General features: G+C 42.4%; 1 protein-coding gene across 1 annotated transcript; it reads left to right on the top strand.

The window, feature by feature from the left end:
- Positions 1–1,104: 1,104 nt before the first annotated feature.
- On the top strand, positions 1,105–21,016 carry Rwdd1 (RWD domain containing 1). The gene is made up of 7 exons (XM_027402119.2): positions 1,105–1,281; positions 10,251–10,316; positions 13,063–13,193; positions 15,840–15,983; positions 16,883–17,015; positions 17,425–17,487; positions 20,720–21,016. The coding sequence occupies exons 1-7, from the start codon at positions 1,209–1,211 to the stop codon at positions 20,836–20,838; spliced, it is 729 nt and encodes a 242-aa protein (XP_027257920.1). The 5' UTR covers positions 1,105–1,208; the 3' UTR covers positions 20,839–21,016.
- Positions 21,017–24,455: the final 3,439 nt, after the last annotated feature.

Here is a 24,455-nt window from a genome sequence, read left to right as displayed (position 1 = left end):
GTATATATATGCCCAAGTACCTGCTTAATGCTCATTTCACAAAAAAAGTGTTAGTTATTGACATTTTGATTGTTGCGATGTACTTGAAGCTGACAAGTTCATTAGCAGAAGTGGAACTAGATCAAAGGTTGGGTACTTTTCTCGGTATTTCACCGTACTTTTTACAATGTAAAAATTGTTACTAAAACCCGCACCCTCAACTGTTCGCTGAAACATAACTTTTGAAATCTTTAGGCCAATTTTCCGCTTCGTGTATTTCCCAACTTTAACGTGAAGCCCAAGATCTGAACCTGTGGCTCGACGGCCAGCATTCCGGTTTGGTCCGGGATCCATCTACTGCTTCCCCAGCAGCCGGGACAGACCCTGGACGCATCCCGCGGATCCCCAGGCCTCTCAGCTTGGCTGAGAAGAGTCCACTCTGATCTAGCCCTTGAGTGACCCCAGAATCCAGCCAGCAGCGGACCCCAGCTCGCCCTGATCTAGCCCTTGAGTGACCCCAGAATCCAGCCAGCGGCAGACCCCAGCTCGCCCTGATCTAGCCCTTGAGTGACCCCAGAATCCAGCCAGCGGCGGACCCCAGCTCGCCCTGATCTAGCCCTTGAGTGACCCCAGAATCCAGCCAGCGGCGGACCCCAGCTCGCCCTGATCTAGCCCTTGAGTGACCCCAGAATCCAGCCAGCGGCAGACCCCAGGCCTCCCAGCTCGCCCTAAACCAGCCCCTGAGTGACCCCAGAATCCGGCCAGCAGCTGTCCCCGACATACTCAAGCCCAGAGTCTGGGCTGGAGCCCTGAAAAGCGGAAGCCGGCGGATCTCCGCGCCACGCCCCCGGCCATGCCACCGCGCCCTACACTAGACCCAGACTTTCAGCCCAGACATATCGAGCGCAGAACGCAGATGCGGCTCCTCCCGGCTTCTCCCTCGGAAGCCCGCAAAGCCGAGCCGCAGGTCCTGGTGGGCCTTCCCGAACGCCCGACCGGCTGCCGTCCCTCTCCAGCCAATCCCGAGCGGCCTTGGGCAGCCAACGAATCAGCGGCCGGCATTCCAGGCACGACGAGTCGAACCCCGACCTAGGCCGGGCCAGTCGTGGGTCTGGGCCTTCCCATCCAGACTCTGCGCGTGCGCCCGCCCGGCAGCCGGCGGCCGCCGTGTCCGCTGCAGCCTGCCGCCGGGGTGTCGCGCCGATGCACGGGCAGCAGCGCGGGCCACGATGACAGACTACGGCGAGGAGCAGCGCAACGAGTTGGAGGCTCTGGAGTCCATCTATCCCGACTCCTTCACAGGTGACTTCGGCGGCCGCCCGCGCCGGGGCGGAGGCCGGGGCCGCGCGGCCCTCCCTCCTTCCCTCTGCCCGGGCTCTCCAGTCGGCTCCCAGCAGCCTGCCCGCTCCCTTCCCCGCCGAGGGTCCCGGTGGCCCCGCCGAGGCCCTGGCATCGATCCCGAGCGCTTTGGTTTCGTATAACCGCAGCCACCCTAGGCTCCCCGAAGCTCGCGGAAAGAAACTCGGAGCGCGCTGAGTTTCGCCACAGCCGCCGAGTGTGTGCCCCCCCCCCCTTTACCCTCGTGTGAAGCAGCAGCTGTTTTTCCTGGAGCGATGGTTGGGTTGACATGCTGAGTTTTGTGAGCAGCACCCTCGGGTTTGTCTTGTTTGATTGAAGGAGAAGAATGATTGCGGCGTGCTGCAGAATGCCTGCTGTACGGTGTAGATCTTAGGGGCTATAGACCGCACGGCATTTTAGGCTTCGTCGAGGTTCTGGAGGCCCAGGGAAGGCAAGTGGCTTGGGCTATGGGTCCGTCTCTGCGTTCCGAGTTCTTACCTGGTCTTTCACCCTGCAGACTTAGGTTTGGGCTCCAGCTTCACCTGGGGTGAAGGAAGAGCAGATTTGGGCTGAGGGAAAACATGAGTGAGAAAATGAATCGTTATTAGGAGAATGCTTGCGCGTGAGGCTATGTTTTCGTGGAGAACCTTTCTATGGTTTTTCATAGATTTGAGATTAGTCAAGGTAAAGTCTGTTTGAACGCGTAGGCTCCAGTTTGGTGGGGTTTACATTCCACAGTCCTTCCTCCAAGCGTTGTCAGCATCACTGAATGTCTGAATTAAGAGCCTAAGGGATACTGCTTTAACTCCTGAACTCCAATCCCACGCTCTCGTTGTTTAGTCTCTTTCTTTTCTTTTTTTTGATTTCTCGAGACAGGGTTTTTCTGTAGCTTTGGAGCCTGTCCTGGAACTGGCTCTTGTAGACCAGGCTGGTTTCGAACTCAGAGATCCACCTGCCTCTGCCTCCTGAGTGCAGGGATTAAAGGCGTGCACCACCACCACCCGGCTTTAGTTTTTTCTTGGCTTCACAATTTGATCAACTGCCTGCAATGGTAGCAAATTTTGTTCTGCTTTGCCAACAGGCAGATGTCTGTCAGCTACCCTTGGGTAGCTCCAGTCATGTTCATGTTCTCTTGCACCAGCAGCAATCCAGCTGTGCTGAGGATGTTAAGGGGATGAGTGAAGAGGGGTTTCAGAGTGTCATTGCCTGGGTGAGTGCATATGGAGTCTGGCTCCCTTCTCTATCCTTGCTTATATGTCAGTGTCAAACTAAAATAGAACACTAGGGTCAGTAATCAGTCTTAAACGTGATGTTTAGACCTATCTAGAAATATAATGGGCCTGAACCCTTTGAAGGCAGAAACAAAAGTGCATGGGGTGTGGAATATTCTTGTCTTTGTTGTAAAGGTTCCCTTTTCTAAATACTGTGCATGTGCATTTTACAAAGGTAATATATTTTAAATCCTAAAGCACTGTTGTGTCAAATTTTACTAAGTCCCATTAACTGTAGCATAAGAAATACTTGTCCGACTCTTACGTGCTTGAGGAACCTGAGTCAGGGTAACAGATGATGACAGTTTATGACTATTTTGATGCATTCACCTATTCCTTAGTTGAGCCTGCTTGTAATACCTGTCAGCATCCGTATACATTTTGCAATAGATAAAACATCTTGATTTATACTTCATAGGGGTTTTTTGCATTGTTTTTGATCAGTGTCTTAGGAAACCTTTTAGGGAAAAGGCAGGACTTTGAAATAAAATATTTCTATGCTTGGTCTTGGAAACTGTGAGGGTTTCTTTTTCTTTCTTTTTTCTTAATCTTTTTTTTTTCTCTCGTCTCTAGTCTTCCCCCTACTCAATATTTCTGCTCTCTCATGTCCTCCTCTCCCCTCCTCTTCTCCCCTTCTCTTTCTCCTAACTCCCTCCCACCTCCCCCCATGCTCCCAATTTGCTTAGGAGATCTTGTCCCTTTCCCCCTCTCCAGGGTACCATGTATATCTTTCTTAGGGTTCTTGTTTCCTAGCTTCTCTGGCAGTTTGGATTGTAGGCTGGCAATCCTTTGTTCTATGTTTAAAATCCATGTATGAGTGAGTACATACCATGTTTGTCTTTTTGTGACTGGATTACATCACTCAGGATAGTTTCTTCTAGTTCCATCTATTTGCCTGCAAATTTCAAAATTCCATTGTTTTTTCTCCTGAGTAGTACTCCATTGGGTAAATGCAACACATTTTCTTTATCCATTCTTCAGTTGAGGGGCATCTAGGTTGCTTCCAGGTACTGGCTATTACAAATAATGCTGCTATGAACATCGTTGAACAGATGTCCTTGTTGTATGAATGTGCTTCTTTTGGGTATATGCCTAAGAGTGGAATTGCTGGATCTTGTGGTAGACTCATTCCCATTTTCCTGCGGAACCATCATACTGATTTCAAAGTGGCTGTACGAGTTGGCACTCCCTCCAGCAGTGGAGAAGTGTTCCCCTTTCTCCACATCTTCTCCAGCATAAACTGTCATTGGTGTTTTTGATTTTAGCCATTCTGACAGGAGCATTGGTATCTCAGATTTGCATTTCCCATGGCTAAGGATGTTGAGCACTTTAAGACTTTCAGCCATTTTGGATTCCTCTATTGAGAATTCTCTATTTAAATTGTTCTGTACCCCACTTTTTATTTGCTTATTTGGTGTTTTGGTGACTAGCTTGAGTTCTTTGTATATTTTGGAAATCAGCCCTCCATCAGATGTGGGATTGGTGAATATCTTTTCCCATTGTGTGGGCTGCCATTTTGTCTAGTTGACTGTGTCCTTTACCCTAAAAAAGCTTCTCAGTTTCAGGAGGTTCCATTTATTAATTGTTGATCTCAGTGTCTGTGCTACTGATGTTATGTTCAGAAGCAGTCTGCTGTACCAGTTCATTCATTCCCACTTTCTCTTCTAAGAGGTTCAGTGTGGCTGAATTTATATTGAGGTCTTTGATCCATTTGAACTTAAGTTTTGTGCATGTCGATAGACATGGATCTGTCTGCAGTCTTCTACATGCCAGCATCCAGTTATGCCATCACCATTTGTTGAAGATGCTTTCTTCTTTCCATTGTATAAATTTAACATCTTTGTCAAAAATCAGGTGTTCGTAGGTGTGTGGGTTAGTATCAGGGGTTTTTTCAGTTTTATTCCATTGGTCTACCTGTCTTTTTTTTTTTTTTTTTTTTTTTTTTTTTTTTTGCCAATACTAAGCTGTTTTCAGGATTATAGCTCTATAATAGAGCTTGAAGTCAGGGATGGTGATGCCTCCGGAAGTTCCTTTTTTTGTACAGGGTTGTTTTGGCTATTCTAAGGTCTGTGAAGAATTGTGTTGGCATTTTAATGGGAATTGCATTGAATCTGTTGATTGCTTTTGGCAAGATTGCCATTTTTACTATGTTGATCCTACCTATCCAAGAGATCTTCCCATTTTCTGGTATCTTCTTTAATTTCTTTCTTTAAATACTCAAAGTTCTTTCTATACAGGTCTTTCACTTGTTTGGTTAGTATTACCCCAAGATATTTTATGTTATTTGTGGCTGTTGTAAAGGGTGATGTTTCTCTGAAGGCTTGACCCGATGGGGTCAGTCAACCTGCCCACAGGCCCCAGGCCAGGAAATCCCAAAGAGGGCAGGTGGAAGTTTGGGCCTGAGATAGGGGCTCACCTCTCCCCTGAGTGGGGGTGGGACTAGCACCGAGATGTCAGCAGACTCTGGATTGCTTGGTCCGCCTTCGGCCAGTTGACCTGCCTCATTTTGAATCACATTTAGTACTGGATTTGGAAAATGCTCCATCTGGTGAAGGAATTGGACCTCATCTTTCCCCACCCTACCCTCTCTTTAATGGATACTTGTGAACTAAGAGAAAGCATTTGTTGGGTACACCTGACCTTTCGTGCTACCCAAAAGGCACCTTTGTGGCCCACAGACCTTGCTGCTACTTAGAGTTTGCTGATGTTCTATTTGTGATGACCTTGTGGTGCAGGGTTGCATTTCTTGTCACCATACTTCAGTTTCTTATTTGTGCCTATTAGGTAGCTTGGTTGCACTTTGACCCACCCTCCTAACAACTAGCTTTGCAGAGTGTCAATGGACTCTCTTGATGCCATTTTCCATCAGGAGTGCTTCATTTAACAGATCTGCTAAGGTAGTAGAAGTTAATTATTTCCATGTCTGTGGTAGGATATATGATAGTGGGAGGTTTTTTGTTTTTTTTTTTGTCTTTTCGAGACAGGGTTTCTCTGTGTAGCTTTCGAGCCTATTCTGGCACTTGCTCTGGAGACAAGGCTGGCCTCAAACTCACAGAGATCCTCCTGCCTCTGCCTCCCGAGTGCTGGGATTAAAGTCATGCGCCACCAACGCCCAGAGATAGTGGGAGTTTTTAAGAAGTCAGTGGTTGACCAAAACCAAGTTCCTTTAATTCTGTTTGTTTTACCAAGAGTGGGCAGGATCCTGGATTTGTTCTGTCAGTCTCTGAATAGAAGTCATTAGCACTCAACTGTTATGACTGTATCATAAAGAGTGGAGATCATGTTGTGAAAGCAGTTTGTTTGTTTGTTTGTTTTTGAGAAATACTTTCTGAGAGGTTAGGTACCCCCATCAACCAAAGGACCAACTTAATAGGAGCTTTCTGGGTTTTTGTTTGTTGGTTGGTTTGGTTTTTGTTTTGTGGGCTTTTTTTTTTTTTTTTTTCCTTTTTCTTTGGTTTTTCGAGACAGTTTCTCTATCCTGGCACTCACTCTGGAGACCAGGCTGGCCTCGAACTCACAAATATCTGTCTGCCTCTGCCTCCCGAGTGCTGGGATTAAAGGTGTGTACCACCAACGCCCGGCTTGTGGGCTTTTTTGTGTGTGGAAAAACAACGTTGTTTATATAGCCTGTAGACATAGATTTTAGATATCACCATCAGCAGAACTCAGGAATCTACCAGGTGTGGTACATTCCTGTAATCCAAGCACTTGGAGGCCTGAGTCTGGAGGATTGGAAATTCCAGGCCAGCCTGGGTTTCATGGTGAAAACCCATCTTGAAGAACAAAACAGAATTCAGGAATCATTGATTTTTGCAAATACAACTGAATAATTTCCCGATTCCTGCATTGGCATTATCTCTTCCCTCCCTCATTTTATTATTAATTAATTTATTGATTTTAGAATCAGCCATGACAATTTTTTTTTTTGTTTTTTTTTTTTGTTGTTGTTTTTTGAGACAGAGTCTGTGCAGCTTTGGAGTCTGTCCTGGCACTCGCTCTGGAGACCTGGCTAGCCTCGAACTCACAGAAATCCAACTGCTTCTGCACTCCCGAGTGCTAGGATTAAAGGCGTGCACCACCAACGCCCGGCAAAAATTTACTTTTTAACATAGGTGAAAGTCTCATGGCAGCATCTGTTCAGGAAAATTCCTTCAGGAAGGGGTTTCTAGTTTATCATCCTTAAGGTGTGGTCTCACCATCTTGGTCAAGTTGGTAGCAGCAGCAGCAGCATACATAAAAGATTGAAAGTGGGGCTAGGTTGGGGAAGCTAGCAGTTTTTTAAAGAAAATTTCCTGGTAACTGTCGGAAGGCATATGTGTCTTCATTTTTGTAGCAGGAACTTATCCCATTATATAGAGTTTTCTGGCATTTGTTTTTTCTTAGCTGTATCCATTTTCCTTTATTTCTCCCTCTTTAAAGTGGCAGCTTGGTGTGGTGTCCTTTGCAAGCCTGGATTTCTTCAAGTGTTTGATGGGAAGTAATGTAAATGTAAATACTTTGTAACAGTTCAGTAAGCATAAGAGTTCTTATTAGAAACATACTGTTTAAGTGTTGATAATTCTGTTAGTGGGGCCTCATCCTTCTTCATCTTCATTAGCTAATAATTTTGATTTTCTGCTGCATGTGGACATCAGAGAGATCCCTGTCTCTGACCTTTAGTCCTATAGTTTTGTGTTCCCATGGCCTTACAGTCCTCTTGGGCTTTCTTTTGGATTGGTAGTTCTACTAATTTTGCTCTACCTTTCCTCCCTATTCTGTTGTCTGAGATTAGCTGTTTAGTGTTATTTTTGCTCACCTGTCTGTGTCCTTTAGGTGTCTTCATTTACTAAGTTTTTGTTTTTTGTTTTTGTTTTGCTTTGTTTTTTGTCTTTTCGAGACAGGGTTTTTCTGTGTAGCTTTGGAGCCTATCCTTGCACTCTCTTTGGAGACCAGGCTGACCTCGAACTCACAAAGATCCGCCTGCCTCTGCCTCCTGAGTGCTGGGATTAAAGGTGTGCTTGACCTTAGTTTATGCTTGTCCCACTAGCCTAATTTAAACTGTCTTCATCTACATTTTGCCTCAGGCTTTTTAATTTTTCCGTCATTCTGTATGTACTACTCCATGTCTGGCTGCTGGCAGCTGCCTGGCTGCCTGGCCCTGGGCATCTTCCTCTTTCTCCCTTGTTCTCTCCTCATTCTCTCTCTTCAGAGTCTAGATTCCTCCTCCTCCAACTTATTCTCTCTGTCTGCCAGCCCTGCCTATCCTCTACCACCTAGCTATTGGCTGTGCAGCTTTTTATTAGAACAACCAGGTGCCTTAGACAGGCAAAGTAACATCTTAACAGCATCTTAAACGCAGCATAAACAAATATAACACATCTTTGTCCTACCTCCACCTCCTAAATGCTGGTATTACAGACAGGTGCCACCAGACCTGTCCTGAGAACTGCTTATAAAAGCAGGTAAGGTGATAAAATGTCCATGCTAGAAAACGGAGCAGAGGTGCTGCTGGGGCTGGGCTGGGGTAACAAGGTTATCTTCCACCACTAGACTCTTTTTCCTGTGATTTGTGTTACACTTAGATGTTGATTGTTACTATCTTCTGTGGCTGCCACCTTTTCCTTTCTGATAGTTTTTTCCTCTCACTTTTTTCTCCAAATTAAGGACCCCTTACAAAGCTGCTGTTGGCCTTTGTCTTTTATCTTGTCTCTAATGATCTCAGTAATCTAATTCTAATGATCCCCTTAGTCTGATAGTCTCGACTATTACCAGAAGACCAAAATTAAATTAAAACCTTGTTTGGTTCTCCTATTTGCTTGTTTCTAACTGTCCACTCCTCACCTCTGCAGGTTTTCCTCTATTTAAAATATATCACGTCTGATTTTTTCTGTACTGGTGTTTGGTTTACTGGCACCATATTCGACTGCAAACTTAACCTGTCTTCATCATCTTAATTTTCTCTGTTCCCATGGCTCCCATTCTAGTTCAGAACCTCATTATTTTTGTCTGATTGTACAAGTTGCCTAGTTTCATCAGCCTCCGATCCTGTGCACTCTTCCTAGATGTACTGCCCTGGGCAGAGACACGGGTCTAGCGCTGTTACTGTCTAGGCTACACTGTGAAATGTCTTCCACAAGTCCACTCATGCATATCCATCCCACAGAAAACAGTTCTTCTTTAAATGTCCTCAGCTTCCCAACCATTGTGCTCTGCCACCTCACAGTCTCATTCAAATAATATTCCTGAAGTTTATCACCTGGAAATCATTTTTTTTCCTTTTTAAGTGAAGCCCTGTGTGGTTTATACAGTTCTGCCACTTGCAGCTGCAGAAGTGTATGTAGGTAATTTATGTGAAAGCTGCCGCTCAGTGTCACATCTGTGGCCTTGAGGTCACAGTGTATGTAGCTGTTTCTGAGATGCATGTCTTAAATTTGAGCATGATTGACATAAGAACTTACATATCATAGTTTAATTGGCATCTTTTTTAGTGGTTTATAAGGTAAATTATTTTGTGTTCAATATCTTAAATTTGGTGGACTGTAGTTAAGAGTATAAACCCCTGGTCTTGGTATTGGGTTTAAAGGATTAGTGTTAAAATATATAGCATAGCACAAGTACAGTGTGGTGTTCAATCAGCATGGCTGTGTTTGTTAGGCTAATAGCCTCCTGGAGTCCTTGTTGGTTGGCATGTCATTTATTTCTGTGCCACAGCATTTACTTTTGTGATACAATAATGCTAAGGAAGAATAATGAAACATGGTAAGAACAACCCATTTTGGAGCTTATAAGAAGCTTTTAGTTCTTTTCCAGCAAGGGGTATATTGTTTGAGACTGTGACGTAGGGAGAGTGCTTCATCTTTGGGCAAACTGCTTTTGAGTCATCATAGATACTCATCATTGTGTTTTAACCCTGAGTCACAATGAGGTCCTCTGTCTTAAAGACATTACTGATCACGTGTGTTTCAGGAAGTACCCGGGCAGTTTAAAGTCATGCAGTCCCTCTCCATGGTGGCTTCTTGAGTGATCTGTGCTCTCCAGAGTTCACACGGCTTGCTGTCAGCCCTGCAGCTAGAGGCTTTCTGGTTACTTCTCACTTGGTTTTTAATGTTTTCTTTTGTTATTTTTTTTTTTCCATTTTGTCCACTAGTTTCCTCCACTGAGTCAGTATTTACTCAATTTCCCAAGCCCACTGGGCACTGATTTGGGGTTCCTCACAGCATTTTATAATGCTCTTGTGTGGGGCACAAAGTGGTCTCTGAAGCGTCCTTATCTAGGTAAATGCTTGCTTACATGTCCCGCTTACAAAGTTTTAAGTAATTTGATGTTCAGATTCTTACCTAACTTTTTTTATTATTGTGTGAAAGATGGTAAAGGCCCAGTCTTTTGCAAAGATTAGATTTGGCTTCATGTAGAAAATAATAAAATAATATAAAATCCATCATAACATATTTGTAGGTGTGGCTGGTGAAAAGATGCCAGAGTTTTTGTTTATCATTCTATTTGGGATTTGGAATACATTTTTCAAATACTGGTAGATTTTGGAATAAAATATAAATGACATAACATTTAGTTGGTTTGAGAGTTCTTTACCAGTATGAATGTCTAGTGCTGAGTCTTGGTAAATTGCTGGAAGTTCCCACTATAAGAAGCATCCTAATAACTGCTGTGTATATTTTCTTGCAGTGTTATCAGAAACTCCACCCAGCTTCACCATTACCGTGACGTCGGAGGCTGAAGAAAATGATGAAAGTAAGCATAACGGAGTTACTCTGGTTTTTCTTGGCTCCTTGGGGCTTCTGCTCCTTCGGCAGTCCTTGTGCAGGGCACTGCAGGTGCCGAGGTGCTGCGACGCTGTGCTCTGTGTAGCGCATGTTTACTATGTAGCTATTACTGCTGGGTACAGAGGCAGTCCAGGCTCTGTAGTCTGGCACATTATATTGGTGTTTAGAAATGAAGCATTCAGGTTAACAAGACAGTAGATGAAGAGAGGTGGAGATTCTTGTTCAAAGTTTTTGTCAAGTGGCTACTACTTTTCAAATGCCTCTATTTTCTTTGGAAATATAGATTATTGAGCATTTGCTATTATAAACAGGCTGAATGTACACATGTTTGCTTCTCTTTGTTCTCCCACTCCCTAAAAATAAAACAGCTTTAAAACTAGTAAGCTAAAGAAATGAAATTTAGTGATAATATGAAGGTTACCTATTTTTGGTCTAAGTCAGTTAATATAGTAATTTTAAAAGTTATATATAAACTGGGTGGTGGTTGCTTACTCGTTTAATCCCAGCACTTGGTGAATATCTATGAGTTCGAGGCCAGCCTGGTCTAAAAAGAAATTTCCAGGACAGCCAGGGCTGTTACACAGAGAAACCCTGTCTTGAAAAAAAGAAAAGAAAACAAAAAAAGTTTATGTAAGTTGACAGTCTCAAGAGTTTTTCTCAGGTGTAACACAAGTTCTGTCTGGTGCACACCATACCTTGCATCCTAGTTCCAGACAGGATCTCCCTGTGTAACTGAGGCTGGCCTTAACATGCTCAGTCATTCTGCCTGTGCCTGTCTCTCAAATGCTTTTTTGTTTTACAGCACTAAGGTTGAATGAAGAAGGTCTTGAGTACACAGGCAAGCACTCTCACACTGAGCTGCCTGTGTCCCCAGTTTTGGTTCTTATGTGCTTTTCAAAACTTATCTAATTTGATTAAAATTAAAAAAAAAATGTTTTGATGTAGGGTCTCACTATGTAGACTGTTCTGGAATTCATCATCCCTGTAGGTCAGCCTCCTGAATGCTCAGCTTAGAGATGTACCACCACAAGAGACCCATAAAAATATTTATTGATATTTAACATGAAAATTAAAATAATATGAGGCCTGTAGGCTTTAGGCTTCTAATTGAGAACAATATTAATTTGAATTACTTTATTATAATCAGTGGGCTATTGGGCTGATCAGTGGGAAAAGGCACTTGCAGCTAAGTCTGTCAACCTGAGTTTGATTCCCAGAGAAAACCAACATCTGTAAGTTCTCTGATCTCCGCATGTGCTTTGTGGCTTACCCCCTCATACAAAGCAAATAATCACTAGGTTTTAATAATAAAAATGTGAATAACAGGAATGATAAATTATAAATAAAAGATCATAGTTTTATTTCCAAAGTGTCATCATTTTTGAATGCCTTCAAACTGTCCGTGGACCAGAGCACCCATGTGCCGTGTTGCAGCGTTTGTCTTGCTCTAGTGTACTCATCACCTATGTGCTGGGCTGCAATGTTTATCTTGCACTAGTGTACTCATAAGAATTTCACTCTTAGCCGGGCGTTGGTGGCGCACACCTTTAATCCCAGCACTCGGGAGGCAGAGGCAGGCAGATCACTGTAAGTTCGAGGCCGGCCTGGTCTCCAGAGCAAGTGCCAGGACAGCCTCCAAAGCTACACAGAGAAACCCTGTCTACAAAAACAAAAACAAAAACAAAAATAATTTCACTCTTAAATGGCAGGTCAATAAACTGGCATAAAACAGAAAGTTAGTATTAGTGTAGATTAGTCGATTAATCTAGCTAAAAAATTCCCAGCTAGCTTCTCAAACTGCCCAGTGTAAAAAATGTGTCACCTAGCTAACAACAGCCTGCTATCACTGTGCATGTTTGAATATTAATCAGTCTAAGGCTAACTCTTCTGCAGTCAGGAATTTCCTCTAGTAAAGATTGAATGTGAGACTGTATGAGACTGGCAATAGATCAAAGCCAGCCTGGTCTACAGAGCTAGTTCCAGGACAGCCAATGCTATACAAAGAAACCTTGCCTCGGAGGGGGAAAAAAAAGGGCAATATTATTCTTAATTAATTTTTTTGTTTGCCAGAACTTTTTTTTTTTTTTAAATGGATATTGCCTGCCCTCTGAAATAAAGTATAGTAAAATGCCACTAGGTGTGTTTCACAGGCAGGAAGAGTTTTGCCTTTTCCTTGATTTGTTTGTGTTATGATAAATCTTTCTGCCACCCGTGTGAGATTCTGCTTGGCCAATGACTAGGATTTCTCATCTGCTAGCTCAGTCTTAATTATCATACATCTATATATTTTATAAGACTTATCTTATTGAATGCCAGCGACAAGCATTCTGTCTTCCCAGGCTGACATGGTGACTGCAGGAAGAGAGAAGGGCCCACTTCCTTCATGCCCTTGTTTATATATGAGTCTCCCTGCTATGTCATTTCCTGCCTGGATCACCACTTTACTACATTTCCCAGAATCCTCCTTGACTCCCAGTGCCCCCTAACTTGCTGCCTCATTGGCCAAACAGTACTTTATCATCCAATAAGATAAACCACATACACAGAAGCACTTCCCCATCATGTTTGACTCATCTTTTTGAGGTTGTTGTTTAAATTAGTAATTCTGTTGTACTACTTTTCACTGTTGTTATAAATTATTGACTCAATAGAAACACTGATTTTTTTTTTATACTTTGAATGTATTTCCGTTAAACTTTTATCTTGTGCCTTAGCTGTGCAGACTACTCTGAAGTTTACATACAGTGAAAAATACCCTGATGAAGCTCCCCTTTATGAAATATTCTCCCAGGAAAATCTAGAAGATAATGATATCTCTGACATTTTAAAATTACTGGCATTGCAGGTAAGTAAATAATTTTGCTTTACAGTAGCATGTTTTATTGGACTTAATATTAAATGTTGGCTAGAAAATATTTTTTATGTATATGTAAATAGTACATTGTCCAATCAGAATGAAACACAGGCACAAAACATCTTTTAAAAAGACAGAGTTTTTATTTGAGAATTTCATGCATGTCTATAAGGTTACCCCCACCCACCCACCCAACAAACCCCTCTCATCTTCATATCATGTTCTTCCTTTTTTGTTGTTTTAAAGATTTACTTTTCTTTTTAATTATGTGTATGCATGTGTGTCTGTTCCATGGAGTGCAGCTACCCCCAGAGGTTTTGGCCCTGGAGGCAGTTGTGACTGTCTGATGTAGGGGCTGGGGACTGCACTCTGGTCTTCTGCTTTCAGAGAAGTTTGTGCTTTTAACCTCACTGAGCCATCTTCCCAGCCCTTCCCTTAAAAAGCTCACTAAAACCAGTTAGTGCTGTCAATATTCACTTAGCTAGGGACTATTCCCTGGCGCATGGGCAGCCCACCATCAGCCTTACCTGAAGAAAAGCTACTCCTTCCTATAGAAGCTACCAACTGCACATAGCTCCTCAGCTAAGGGTGGGGCCTTGTGTCCTCTCCCATCAGTGTTACAATTCTGACAGGTTTGATCAAGTGCAGGTTTTGTGTATATCTCTACAGCTGTCATAAGTTCATGAACACAATGGCTATGCATGCCTGTGCAGAAGACACAGAATGCTTCCCTATCCTCTGGCTCTTAGTCTTTCTATACCCTCTTCCATGACTTTCCTGAGCTCTGGGGGATAGAATGTGTCATTTAGGGGTGAGGGGTCAGCAGTCACTTATTTTCAGCTCTTTGTGCAGTTCTCATTCTCGCCAAGGTTGGGAACAGCATTAATACTTAGAAGACTGTTTGACAACACAGCCTTTAGCAAAACAGCAATAGTGGGTTCTCCATTAGGGTTTATGATTTTCCAATCATGGGCCTTTGACCAGGTTTACAGTACTACACTGAATGTATGTATTTGCACTGTGTGTATACCTGGTGCTTATGTCAACCAGCAGAGGGCACTGGACTCCTGGAATTGAAGTTACAGAGAAATATCTAAATTAAATAATATTATAGATCAAATGGATATCTATATAACATTATATCCAAACACTGAAGAATATACATGCTTTTAGCAGCCTGTGGAACTTTCTTTAAAACAGATCAAGTCTCAAAATATACAGGAAAACTGAAATAATTCCAGTAAGAGAAACTTTAGAGCACACACAAATGTATAGAGATTAAACAGTATACTATTGAATGATTAATAGGCCCTTGAAGAAGTCAAGAGAGAAATAAAAACATTCCTAGAAACCAATGAAAATGAAGATACAACATAACAGATCCTATGGAATATAATGAGAACAGTCCTAAGAAGGAAGCTTATAGCTGTATCTACACTGAGAATAAGCAAGATCTCAAATGGATACCTCAAAGCTATAGAAACCCAAGAACCCAAACCCTGAATCAGGAGACTGAAAGAAATTATTACATACAGGGCCAAGATGAATGAAATGGAAACAAAAAATTACAAAGAATCAACAAAACAAGAATTGGATCTTGGAAATGATAAACAAGATAGACCCTTAGCTAAACTAACCAACTGGAACAGAGAAGGGGATTAGCCAAATGGGCTTAGCAGTTAAGAGTATGTGCTGCTCTTGCAGAGGATGTGGGTTCGGGTCTCAGCACCCAAATGGCAGCTCACAACTCATTTTGTGTACTGAAGTCATCCACTCTGCTGTGCTGGGGTTAGTTTTTGATGTTACATCTGAGGGTATTTGTTTTATGAATTGTGTGTACCTGTCCATGCCTAGAATCATAATGTCCTCTTGAAATTCTCTTAATCCGGGACTGGAGAGATGGCTCAGAGGTTAAGAGCATAACTGCTCTTCCAGAGGTCCTGAGTTCAATTCCCAGCAACCACATGGTGGCTCACAACAATCCACTATGAGATCTGGTGCCATCTTCTGGAAGCAGAATGTTGTATACATAATAAATAAAATTAAAAAAAAAAAGAAAGAAATTCTCTTAATCCTTAAGAAATGACCCTTTCTTTATCTTGGTTTGAGGCCTATATTGTTAGATTTTAGAACAACAATACTTCCTTGTTTCCTATGTCCATGTCCTAGTCGTTAAAGACAATGGCACACATAGCCTAGGGTGGCCTTAAACTCCTTATATAGCCAAGAATTTCTGATCATTTTGCTTCCATCTCACAAGTGCTGAGATTTACAGGCTACTACTACTGGCTCTATACTCAATTTTTTTTTGTTTGTTTTGTTTTTTGTTTTTTCGAGACAGGGTTCCTCTGTGTAGCTTTGGAGCCTATCCTGGCACTCGCTCTGGAGACCAGGCTGGCCTCGAACTCACAGAGATCCGCCTGCCTCTTCCTCCCAAGTGCTGAGATTAAAGGCGTGCGCCACCAATGCCCGGCTATACTCAAATTTTAAATGTCTACTTATCCAACTATATGGTGTAACCAAATGAGGAATCATATTCTATACATGGGGTTTAGTTATTTACTAACCATTGGTCTTTGGGCAGCTTTTACTTCCCTGGGAAGTATGTTTCTCACCTCCTCTCTTTATTTTATACAGGCTGAGGAGAATCTTGGCATGGTAATGATCTTCACTCTTGTGACAGCCGTTCAGGAAAAGTTAAATGAGATAGTCGATCAGATAAAAACCAGAAGAGAGGAAGAAAAGAAACAGAAAGAAAAGGAAGCAGAAGAAGCAGAGAAGGTATACTTGAAAACCTTGGTTTTTGTTTTCTTCACATCTCTTTGTTGGCTTGTTTGATTTTTAGCTTTTCTATTTTTTCTGATAATTTTAGTAACTTGCTTTTGGAAATCACAATAGCAAAACTAGTAAGTTTACTAGGAATGAAATTTTCGCTGATGACATATTGTGAGTTATAAGTGAGGTTTGTAAATGGAGTTCTTAATTGGTCTAGATAATAAAAGGCCGGAGTCAGATATAGAGGAAAATGCTGGGATATCAGAGAGAAGGAGCAAGCCATAGCACACCTTACCTCCTTAGTGTCTTAGTAGACAAGAGAGCAATTTCCTGTTTCAGATTATATCCTGTTTCTGCCCAGCTACCTCACTTCCTGTCTGTCCAGACCTCCAGTCCTCTATGGTTAGTTAGTGGCAAGTTCCATTCTCTGATCCCCAGACAGGCTTTATTTGTACAAGCAAGATATCACCACACAGATTGATGAAGCTCACTCATGTGGGAACAAGTATTGTAATCATTCTAGCCAGTATGAGTACTGAACTATCAAGCCCTGTCACAGTGATCTAAGCAGTTGCTAATTATACAGAGACCAACTCCAAGCTCTGAATAAAGTAAAAGACTGATGGCAGTCTTTTACTTTTGATCCAAAAACATATTAAAACCCAGAGCCTTCTTAATAATAAATAGCTATGGTGCATATTATCTTTATTTTTTTAATTTTTAGAAAAAAAAATAAGTTTGACTTTTCTGGAGTAAGCTGCTAAAACTAAAGAGAACTAGCCCAGGCAGAAATCATTAATGTTCTTCTCCTTCATGGGTGTATGTATCTAGAAGATGAAATCTTTGCCTTTATTTGTTAAATTACTGCCTCATTGACATGATGCTTGTGTCCTTCATTTTCTAAGAAACTGTTCCATGGCACTCCTGTTACGATTGAGAATTTCTTGAGTTGGAAGGCCAAGTTTGATGCAGAGCTCCTGGAAATTAAAAAGAAACGGATGAAAGAAGAAGAACAAGCTGGGAAAAATAAACTCAGCGGTATGGGTGCCTCTGTGGCATAGTCACTCCTTCCTCACACCCTGAGCCATGCCCCGAGAGCAAAGATGCCTAAACTAAGTGGTATGGGTGCCTCTGTGGCATAGTTGCTCCTGCTACCCCACACCCTGTGCCATTCCCTGACAGCAAAGATGTTCAGGACAGGTTCCCATAGCAAACAAGTGTCTCTTCACACACAATACACAGTTACTGTTTACGGTATATCCTTGTTTTATATTTGGTGAGTCTTGATTTGTATTCTGGATCCTGGGTAAGAATATTGAGGATCTGAAATTCCCAGAAATACAGATGTTCAGATTTGTTTTATTGAGCTCTTACCCTTTTAAGTGATTGTAGGTGATGAAGGAATGCTATGCCATTTGAATTAAGCATATTTATTTATTTATTTTAGGAAAGCAGTTATTTGAAACAGATCATAATCTTGACACATCTGATATCCAGTTCCTGGAGGATGGTAAGATACTGTTAGACTTCCTCATGCTTGTAATGCGTCATCTTTTAATCTATGAGAAGCATATATATATGTATATCTTTTGGTTTTTCGAGACAGGGTTTCTCTGTGGCTTTGGAGGCTGTCCTGAAACTAGCTCTTATAGACCAGGCTGGTCTCGAACTCACAGAGATCCGCCTACCTCTGTCTCCTGAGTGCTGGGATTAAAGGTGTGCGCCACCAACACCTGGCTAAGAAGCATTTATATTTTTATTTAGTGTGAATTTTCCTGCTAAACCTGTTAAAAATCACATTTTGAAGTAAGTTCTAATACATGATCCATTTATACACTATCTGAATGTTTAAATTGTATAGCAATGTGTGTTTTGAAGTTTTCTGATGACTTAAGCATTCTCAGGGCAGCATTTACAGTACACAAGCCTCTGTCAGCTTGTAAACGGACAGTATAGGTCAGGTGACATTTTCCCCAAAAGTCTGTAGAGCTGAACGCACGATCTGCTTGGGTTTTCCCGGCATCCCTTGCTGGGTAGCCGGCCCTTCCTTCTGCTTGTGCAGTTATTGAGCATCTTGTCCTGTGCCTTCCTCCTTTGGCTTCTCCCCTTACCTCCTTTGTTCTCTATGCAACTACCAGCCACCCATCCACAAGATGCTTTCGTACTGTCCTTCCTCCACTATACACATTGCCTGCCTCATGAAGATCACCGCCTGCTTGTGGTTTTAGACTGGCCTCCATGCTCAGTCACACCTGGTCACAGTAGCTCCTTCTTAGGGTTGTAGGTCTCCTTAACCTTCTCTTGCATCTATGCCGTCATTTGGAGTTCTCTAGGTTTGGTCTCTCAAACATGCACTGGATTATCTATCTGCTGTAGAAGGGTAGGTACTGTTTATGTGACTATCTGCTAAACCTTTCCTTGACCTCACAGGGGCACTTACTGGCATCACTCATCCTGTTCCTTTCTTTGTGGTGTTAAGAACTGAACCCTGGGCCTTGTGCATGCAAGTAAATGCTGCCATTGACCTAGACTGCCAGCCCTCATTATTTTTTTTCCTCAAATGTATATTATTTTCTTCCCTATCAGATAGGTCAAGATTTTTATTTTTATGGTCTAAAAAACAAAACCCAAAGCTGGGCATATAATTTGTGAACTTGGTGACTGAACAAAATTGCCCAAGTTTGAGACCACACTGTTCTGCACTGTGAGTTACAGGCCCATCTAGGCTACAGAGTGAGACTCTCAGACAAACCAAAACAAAAAGGTCAGAAATCCAGTAGGATATTCCCTTCTGTTTTGCTGAAGAATTCCAGCTCCCTGAAGCCTAATCTCATTCTCTTGTGCTTTAGAAACTTTATTATCTTTATCTCCCTCTCTCCCTCCCTTCCTCCCTCCCTCCCTCACTGTATAGCAGTGGCTGACCCAGAACTTGCTATGTAGACCAGACTGGCCTTGAACTTAGAGAGATCCTCTTGCCTCTGCCTATGAAGTGCTGGGATTACAAGTGTGCTCCAGTGTAACGAGAGGTTCTTTGTCCTGGCTGCCTGGTCCTGCCTCTTCAGCCCCAAATAAACACGTAGACCCAATATTAATTTTCAAACTCTTGGCCAGTGGCTTGGGCTTCTTATTGGCTAGTTCTGTCTTAATTATTAACCCATTTCTAGTAATCTAAATATTTCCATGTGGTCTTATCTTGCCGGAGAACACCTGGTACATCCTTTCTTCCCCGTCCTTACATGTCAGCTCCTTCTGGTGGGCTCCTGCCTACTTTTCCCAGAATTCTTCTCATCTCCTGGTTGAGCTTATCTTCCTGCCTCATTGACCGAACAGTGCTTTATTCATCAACCAATCAATAGGAGAAGCATATACAGAAGGACATCCCCCATCACTCCAACATGTTTGGCTTCATTTATTCACGAGTCCCTTTTTTCTCTTAGGTCAGGGTGTCTCTTCATCTCTAGACTTCCCAAAGAGACCTGTTGTGTCTGCTTTGGAAATGTCTCCCATCTCTTATTTGAAAGCTTCATTATTTTTGCCTGATTTTTTTTATTGTAGCCACCTAAATCATTTCTCTGAATCACTCCTAAAAAAAAAAAAAAAAAAATTTGTTTATTTACCTTATGTGTATGAGTGTTTGACTGCAGGTGTGCTTAGTTGCCATGGAGGCCAGAAGAGGGCACCATATCGGCTGAAACGAGTTACAGAGGGTTGTGAACTACCCTGTGGGTCATGGGGATTGAATCTGGGACCTCTGGAAGAACAGCCAGTGCTCTTGCCATCTTTTCAGCCTCTGAATTTCTTTCTCCTTCTCTGGGCCTTAAATATTCTATAGTTGCTGCTCTGCTTCTGAGACAGTGAAACTCATGCTTAACCATAAAACTTTAAAATTCTGTGATGGGGGAAAACACTCCACAGTGTCTCTTGGTCTGGCATTGCCTGTGTTACTTCCAGGTATTTTTCCTCGAGAATCTTGTCTTCTAATGAGGTGTATCTTACTTTCTTCTTCTGTCTTTTCTGTGCTTCTAGAACTGCTTCATCCTGACGCCTACATTCTTGGTGGAGTCAGGTGTACCCTGACTATTTGAGAAGCTTTCACTACTCCTAAGTCAGTTATTCTTTGGCCTGGACTTGGTGCATTGCAGTTTTAGCTGTGAACTGCTCAAGGCTCTCTTTATATTCTTGTTGGATTGAATGTTAATAAGTTAGACTTCAAGAGGGAAGGAAGACAATGTGTGCAGCTTAGGGAGTATGGTGGTACCCTACTGTAGCTACCTCAGGCTGTCTCAGGGTATGATGGCTGAGGCAGAGGCTGGCCAGTGCTTCTCGTAGGCTTAGACATTGGAGCTTTTGCCATCTGTTGTATATAAAGGGAACTAGGCAAGCATACAAGGCAACCTGTATCTGACAGAAAGTTAAGAAGTGCAGCTGAGTTTTGATGATGTGTGTATCTGCCACCACTAGATGAGATGATCTGTGATGGTGCACTGTGTAGAAGACAGAGTCATTGTTTTCAACTGTAACGTGCTACATTGTCATTAAATATTCTGTGAGCTTTTTTTTTTTTTTAAATAGCGAGACTTTAGGCTATAATCTTGAAGATTTGATTGCTCTTCTATTGTCAGAGTCTCTGCTGATCAACGTAGGAAGGGTTTTCACTAGTAGCTTGGGAGTCATCACTCCCCCCTCTACACAGTGGTTGTGTTTTTCTGGTGTATAAGGCGAGGCTGTCTTGCTCTTCACAGCTGGGAACAACGTGGAGGTGGATGAGTCCTTGTTCCAGGAAATGGATGATTTGGAGCTGGAGGATGGCGAGGATGATCCTGACTATAATCCTGTTGCCGCAGAGAGTGACTCAGACTGACAGACTGTCCCTGACTCCAGAGAGGCGTGACTGCCACAGCATCTGTGGCTATGCTGAGAGGGTTTGGATCTTCCTTTCTTTTTTTTCTAAGAAAAAACATATTTTTTCAGGAGAATATTCTTCTGATAGCTTTCAACATTGAACTTAATAAACTGCCCATAAAATTTCAACCAGAAAATGTTTACTTGCTCTTATTGATAAACAGTGTAGATATTTAAAATCATTTCATGTTGGAGAGAGTCCCCTTGCTTGCAACATGTAGACTGCTGCTGTACATGTGTGGGTTTACAAATGAGAAATGGAGTAACTCGGTCTTTCTATGCTGGAGTCAGTGGTTGTTGTGGGTTCCAAGTGTCTTACAAGAAGACTCCAGTGAATAGAACCATAAGGAACTCAAATATATGTAGTAGGGAGAAGTAACATAGGCTTTATCACAATGGTGTCAGGGCAGTATTTGAGTCAGAATTTAAGGGTTGTGAGGGATGCGTCTCTGGGTATTTTCCTTAAAAGAGACTTGGAAGCTGATCAATAGATTTGTAAGAACCTGGAAGAAGATGCTCAGGAAAGGTTACAAAGCATGGAAGAATACTCTGACAAGGTCAAGTCCCTGACCTGGATGTGGCAATAGGTCCTTCACGTGACTTACAAGATTGTTAGGTTTTTGGTACTGACTTGGGTTTCTGCTTTGGTTATTCCAGACCATAGGGAAAAGCAAGTGGTACAAAGACAACCTGAATAGTTCTAATAACATCTCAAGATTTGTCATGTGAATGTAAATAAAAGTCAGATTCATACTCTGGGATTGAGCCCACAATTCCACTTGTGCAGTGGCCTGACCAAATGGTATTAGAAACAATATGTAACCACTTGCATGTGAGAAAACTTCTGTTTTGTCTTTTTCTATTAGTGCCAAGTGATGTAAAAAGATTAGTAGTATAAAAAGGTAAATACATGTAACAGAGGAGCCTGAGTAGGGAATGTGTGAATTATGGGAAGAATGAGAATTCTCTTAAGAATTCAAATCACTTTTCTGTTTCCACCCACATTCTTTCTTTTCTTTTTTTTGGGGGGGGGGGTTTGAGACAGGGTTTCTCTTTGTAGCTTTGGAGCCAATCCTGGCACTGGCACTCGCTCTGGAGACCAGGCTGGCCTCGAACTCACAGCGGTCTGCCTGCTTCTGCCTCCCTAGTGCTGGGATTAAAGGCGTGCCCGGCTTCACCCACATTCTTGAATGACAGTCCTGAGGCCTCTTCCCTTCCTGGTCTCTGCCAGCAAGAATCCTCAGGGCAAGTTGGGGAAGTGGTGATCTGAGGTAGCACATGAAGGGTTACTTAAACATTGTACAGTCAGGGTTATACTAAAGGAGGGGTCAGTGCCATCTCAGTGAAGAGTTCATTCTACTTCACAAACTGTGTCAAGCAGTCAAAGATGAGTTCCTAGGAGTTTCCAGAAGAAAGATGCCTATGGCTTGTTACTGTGTTGTGGCTACAAGCTGTAAATGGAAGGGAGGTGAGCTACCTGACATCATTTGAAGTGCTTATATTTTGTATTAATTTGTGCCAGGTAATAAAACAAGGCAGGAGTATGTGTCAAGAATGATCACATGTTTTTACATTGAGTAACTGGAAAGAAAGGGTCAGCTGGGGGTGAAGTCTTTCAGCAGTAGTACCTGTAGTGTGTGTGGATAAAAGTGGGTGGTATTAGCTTGTTTGCTGCTTAGCCACTGTTAGAGCAGCAGTTACCAAAAAGATAGTAAGCTGTCAGGCTGCTTCTGTTCAGGTGAAAGTTCCTGTGACCCCTTTGTCAATTCACCAGTTTCAAAAGATAGCCAAAGTGATTGTTTCAGTTGTTAAGACACATACATCAAACAAAATGGCCTGTGCTTATTTCATTTTGTATCTAGAACTAATTTTGCATTCTGAATCATACCCACTTCTCATCCTTGACCCAACCTTTGATAATTGTACTGACACTGTAGATGTGCAGCCTTAAAGCACACAGATTTGCTTTCCAGTTTATTGGGCTCAGTCGCTTAAAAGATCTGTGCAGTACACTGAGTCACTGTATCACTGGACAGCTGATACGTGCTATTTGCCCTTTGTAGTAGTATTAATGTTTTACCCATCCATGAAGCGAAATCATGCTGCTTAGTCCAGAGTTTGCTGTTGTGATTAGAACCTTATCCACTTTAAGCCACTACAGGAAATGTGTTTAATAATATAACAAAGTTTCAATTGGCCCCCTTTACAGGGCAACAGCTGGCACTGTTCATGGTCCTGAGCCTTCAGTGTTAAACTGTGTTAAGTTTTTCTAAGTGTGTGAATATTTCAGGATTATTGAACCAAAGGAGAGGCAAGTAGAAAAGGAAGTGGAGAGAGTAAGAGAGGCAGGCTGACAAATACTGTTGAAAAACATGGCCTTGCAAAAATAAGAAGTGGTGTTTCTAAAGAAGATAGCCAGAATTGGAGAGGGGGGTATTGCTGTTGGGCATTTCTTCATGTTAGTTTCAGGCCAGCCTAGTCTACAAGAGCTAGTTCCAGGACAGGCTCCAAAGCTATGCAGAGAATCCCTATCTCGAAACAACAACAAAACCAAAAACAAACAAACAAACAAAAAGGTTAAGAATAAAATATGAACAAGAAGAAGAGCTTCAAACTACTTTGTGATATTCCAGTACACTGCTACTATCTAGACTTAACAGCAAAAGCAGAATCTGTGGTGGGAAAATGGAAAGTGATTGCTGGGTGGTTTTTGCATTTCAGTCAAAGTCACTGGCTGTTACTAGCTAATATTTTGGAATTCTGTTGATTGTTGGTCTCTGAACATTTGTCTTTTATGGGATGGTTGGAGCTTTTATCATTTTACTCCATCGATAATGAGCCTATACACTTTGAGCCTGGCCTTGAAAACTAAGCACAATGGAAAATCAAGATGGTGAAGATTTCGTTCTTAATAGTTTAATTCACCAGTAATGTTTGACACATTTCTTTATACAAAGATGCATGATGCGGTTAGTAAGACCAGAGAGATGTCTCAGTTAGTAAAAGACCTTGCCTCACAGCATGAAAACTGAGTTGGATCCTCAGAACCTGGTGGAGCCAGTCACAGCAGTAAATGTATACAACCCCAGTGTGACTATGAGAGAGGGAAAGAGAGAAAGGACAATCCCTGAGGACTGGGGCCAGCAGCCTCTGTATGTAGTGCCGAACAAGAGACTGTGTCCCAGTGTAGAAGGTGATGACTAACACCCATGTTGTCCTGACTTCCACACCGTGCTGTGGCATGCACATGTGCATTGAGCAAGCATATATGTATAATCCCACTACATACATGCAGAGGTTGTCTCAAATGGTGGAAATGGTAAGAACTGGACTAATGACTCTAGTGTTGTAATAACAGCTGTGGGAGTGAGATGAAGTTACTGAATGTCTGATCCTTACATTCCCCTGGAAGGGGAAGAGAATGAGTAAATAAATAAAAATAAAACTGAAGCCTGTAAAGAAGATTCAGTGGATGAGAACTCTTGTTTGCTCTTGCAGAGGACCTCAGTACAGTCTGCGGCACCCACTTGCAGCAGTGCACTTGGAACTACAGCTCCAGGAGGGGGGTACACCATC

The sequence above is a fragment of the Cricetulus griseus genome, chromosome 2 (genome assembly GCF_003668045.3).
Source record: "Cricetulus griseus strain 17A/GY chromosome 2, alternate assembly CriGri-PICRH-1.0, whole genome shotgun sequence".
Classification (NCBI taxonomy): domain Eukaryota; kingdom Metazoa; phylum Chordata; class Mammalia; order Rodentia; family Cricetidae; genus Cricetulus; species Cricetulus griseus.
Note: the sequence above shows the minus strand (reverse complement) of the source record. Positions and strands in the feature narration are given on the sequence as shown.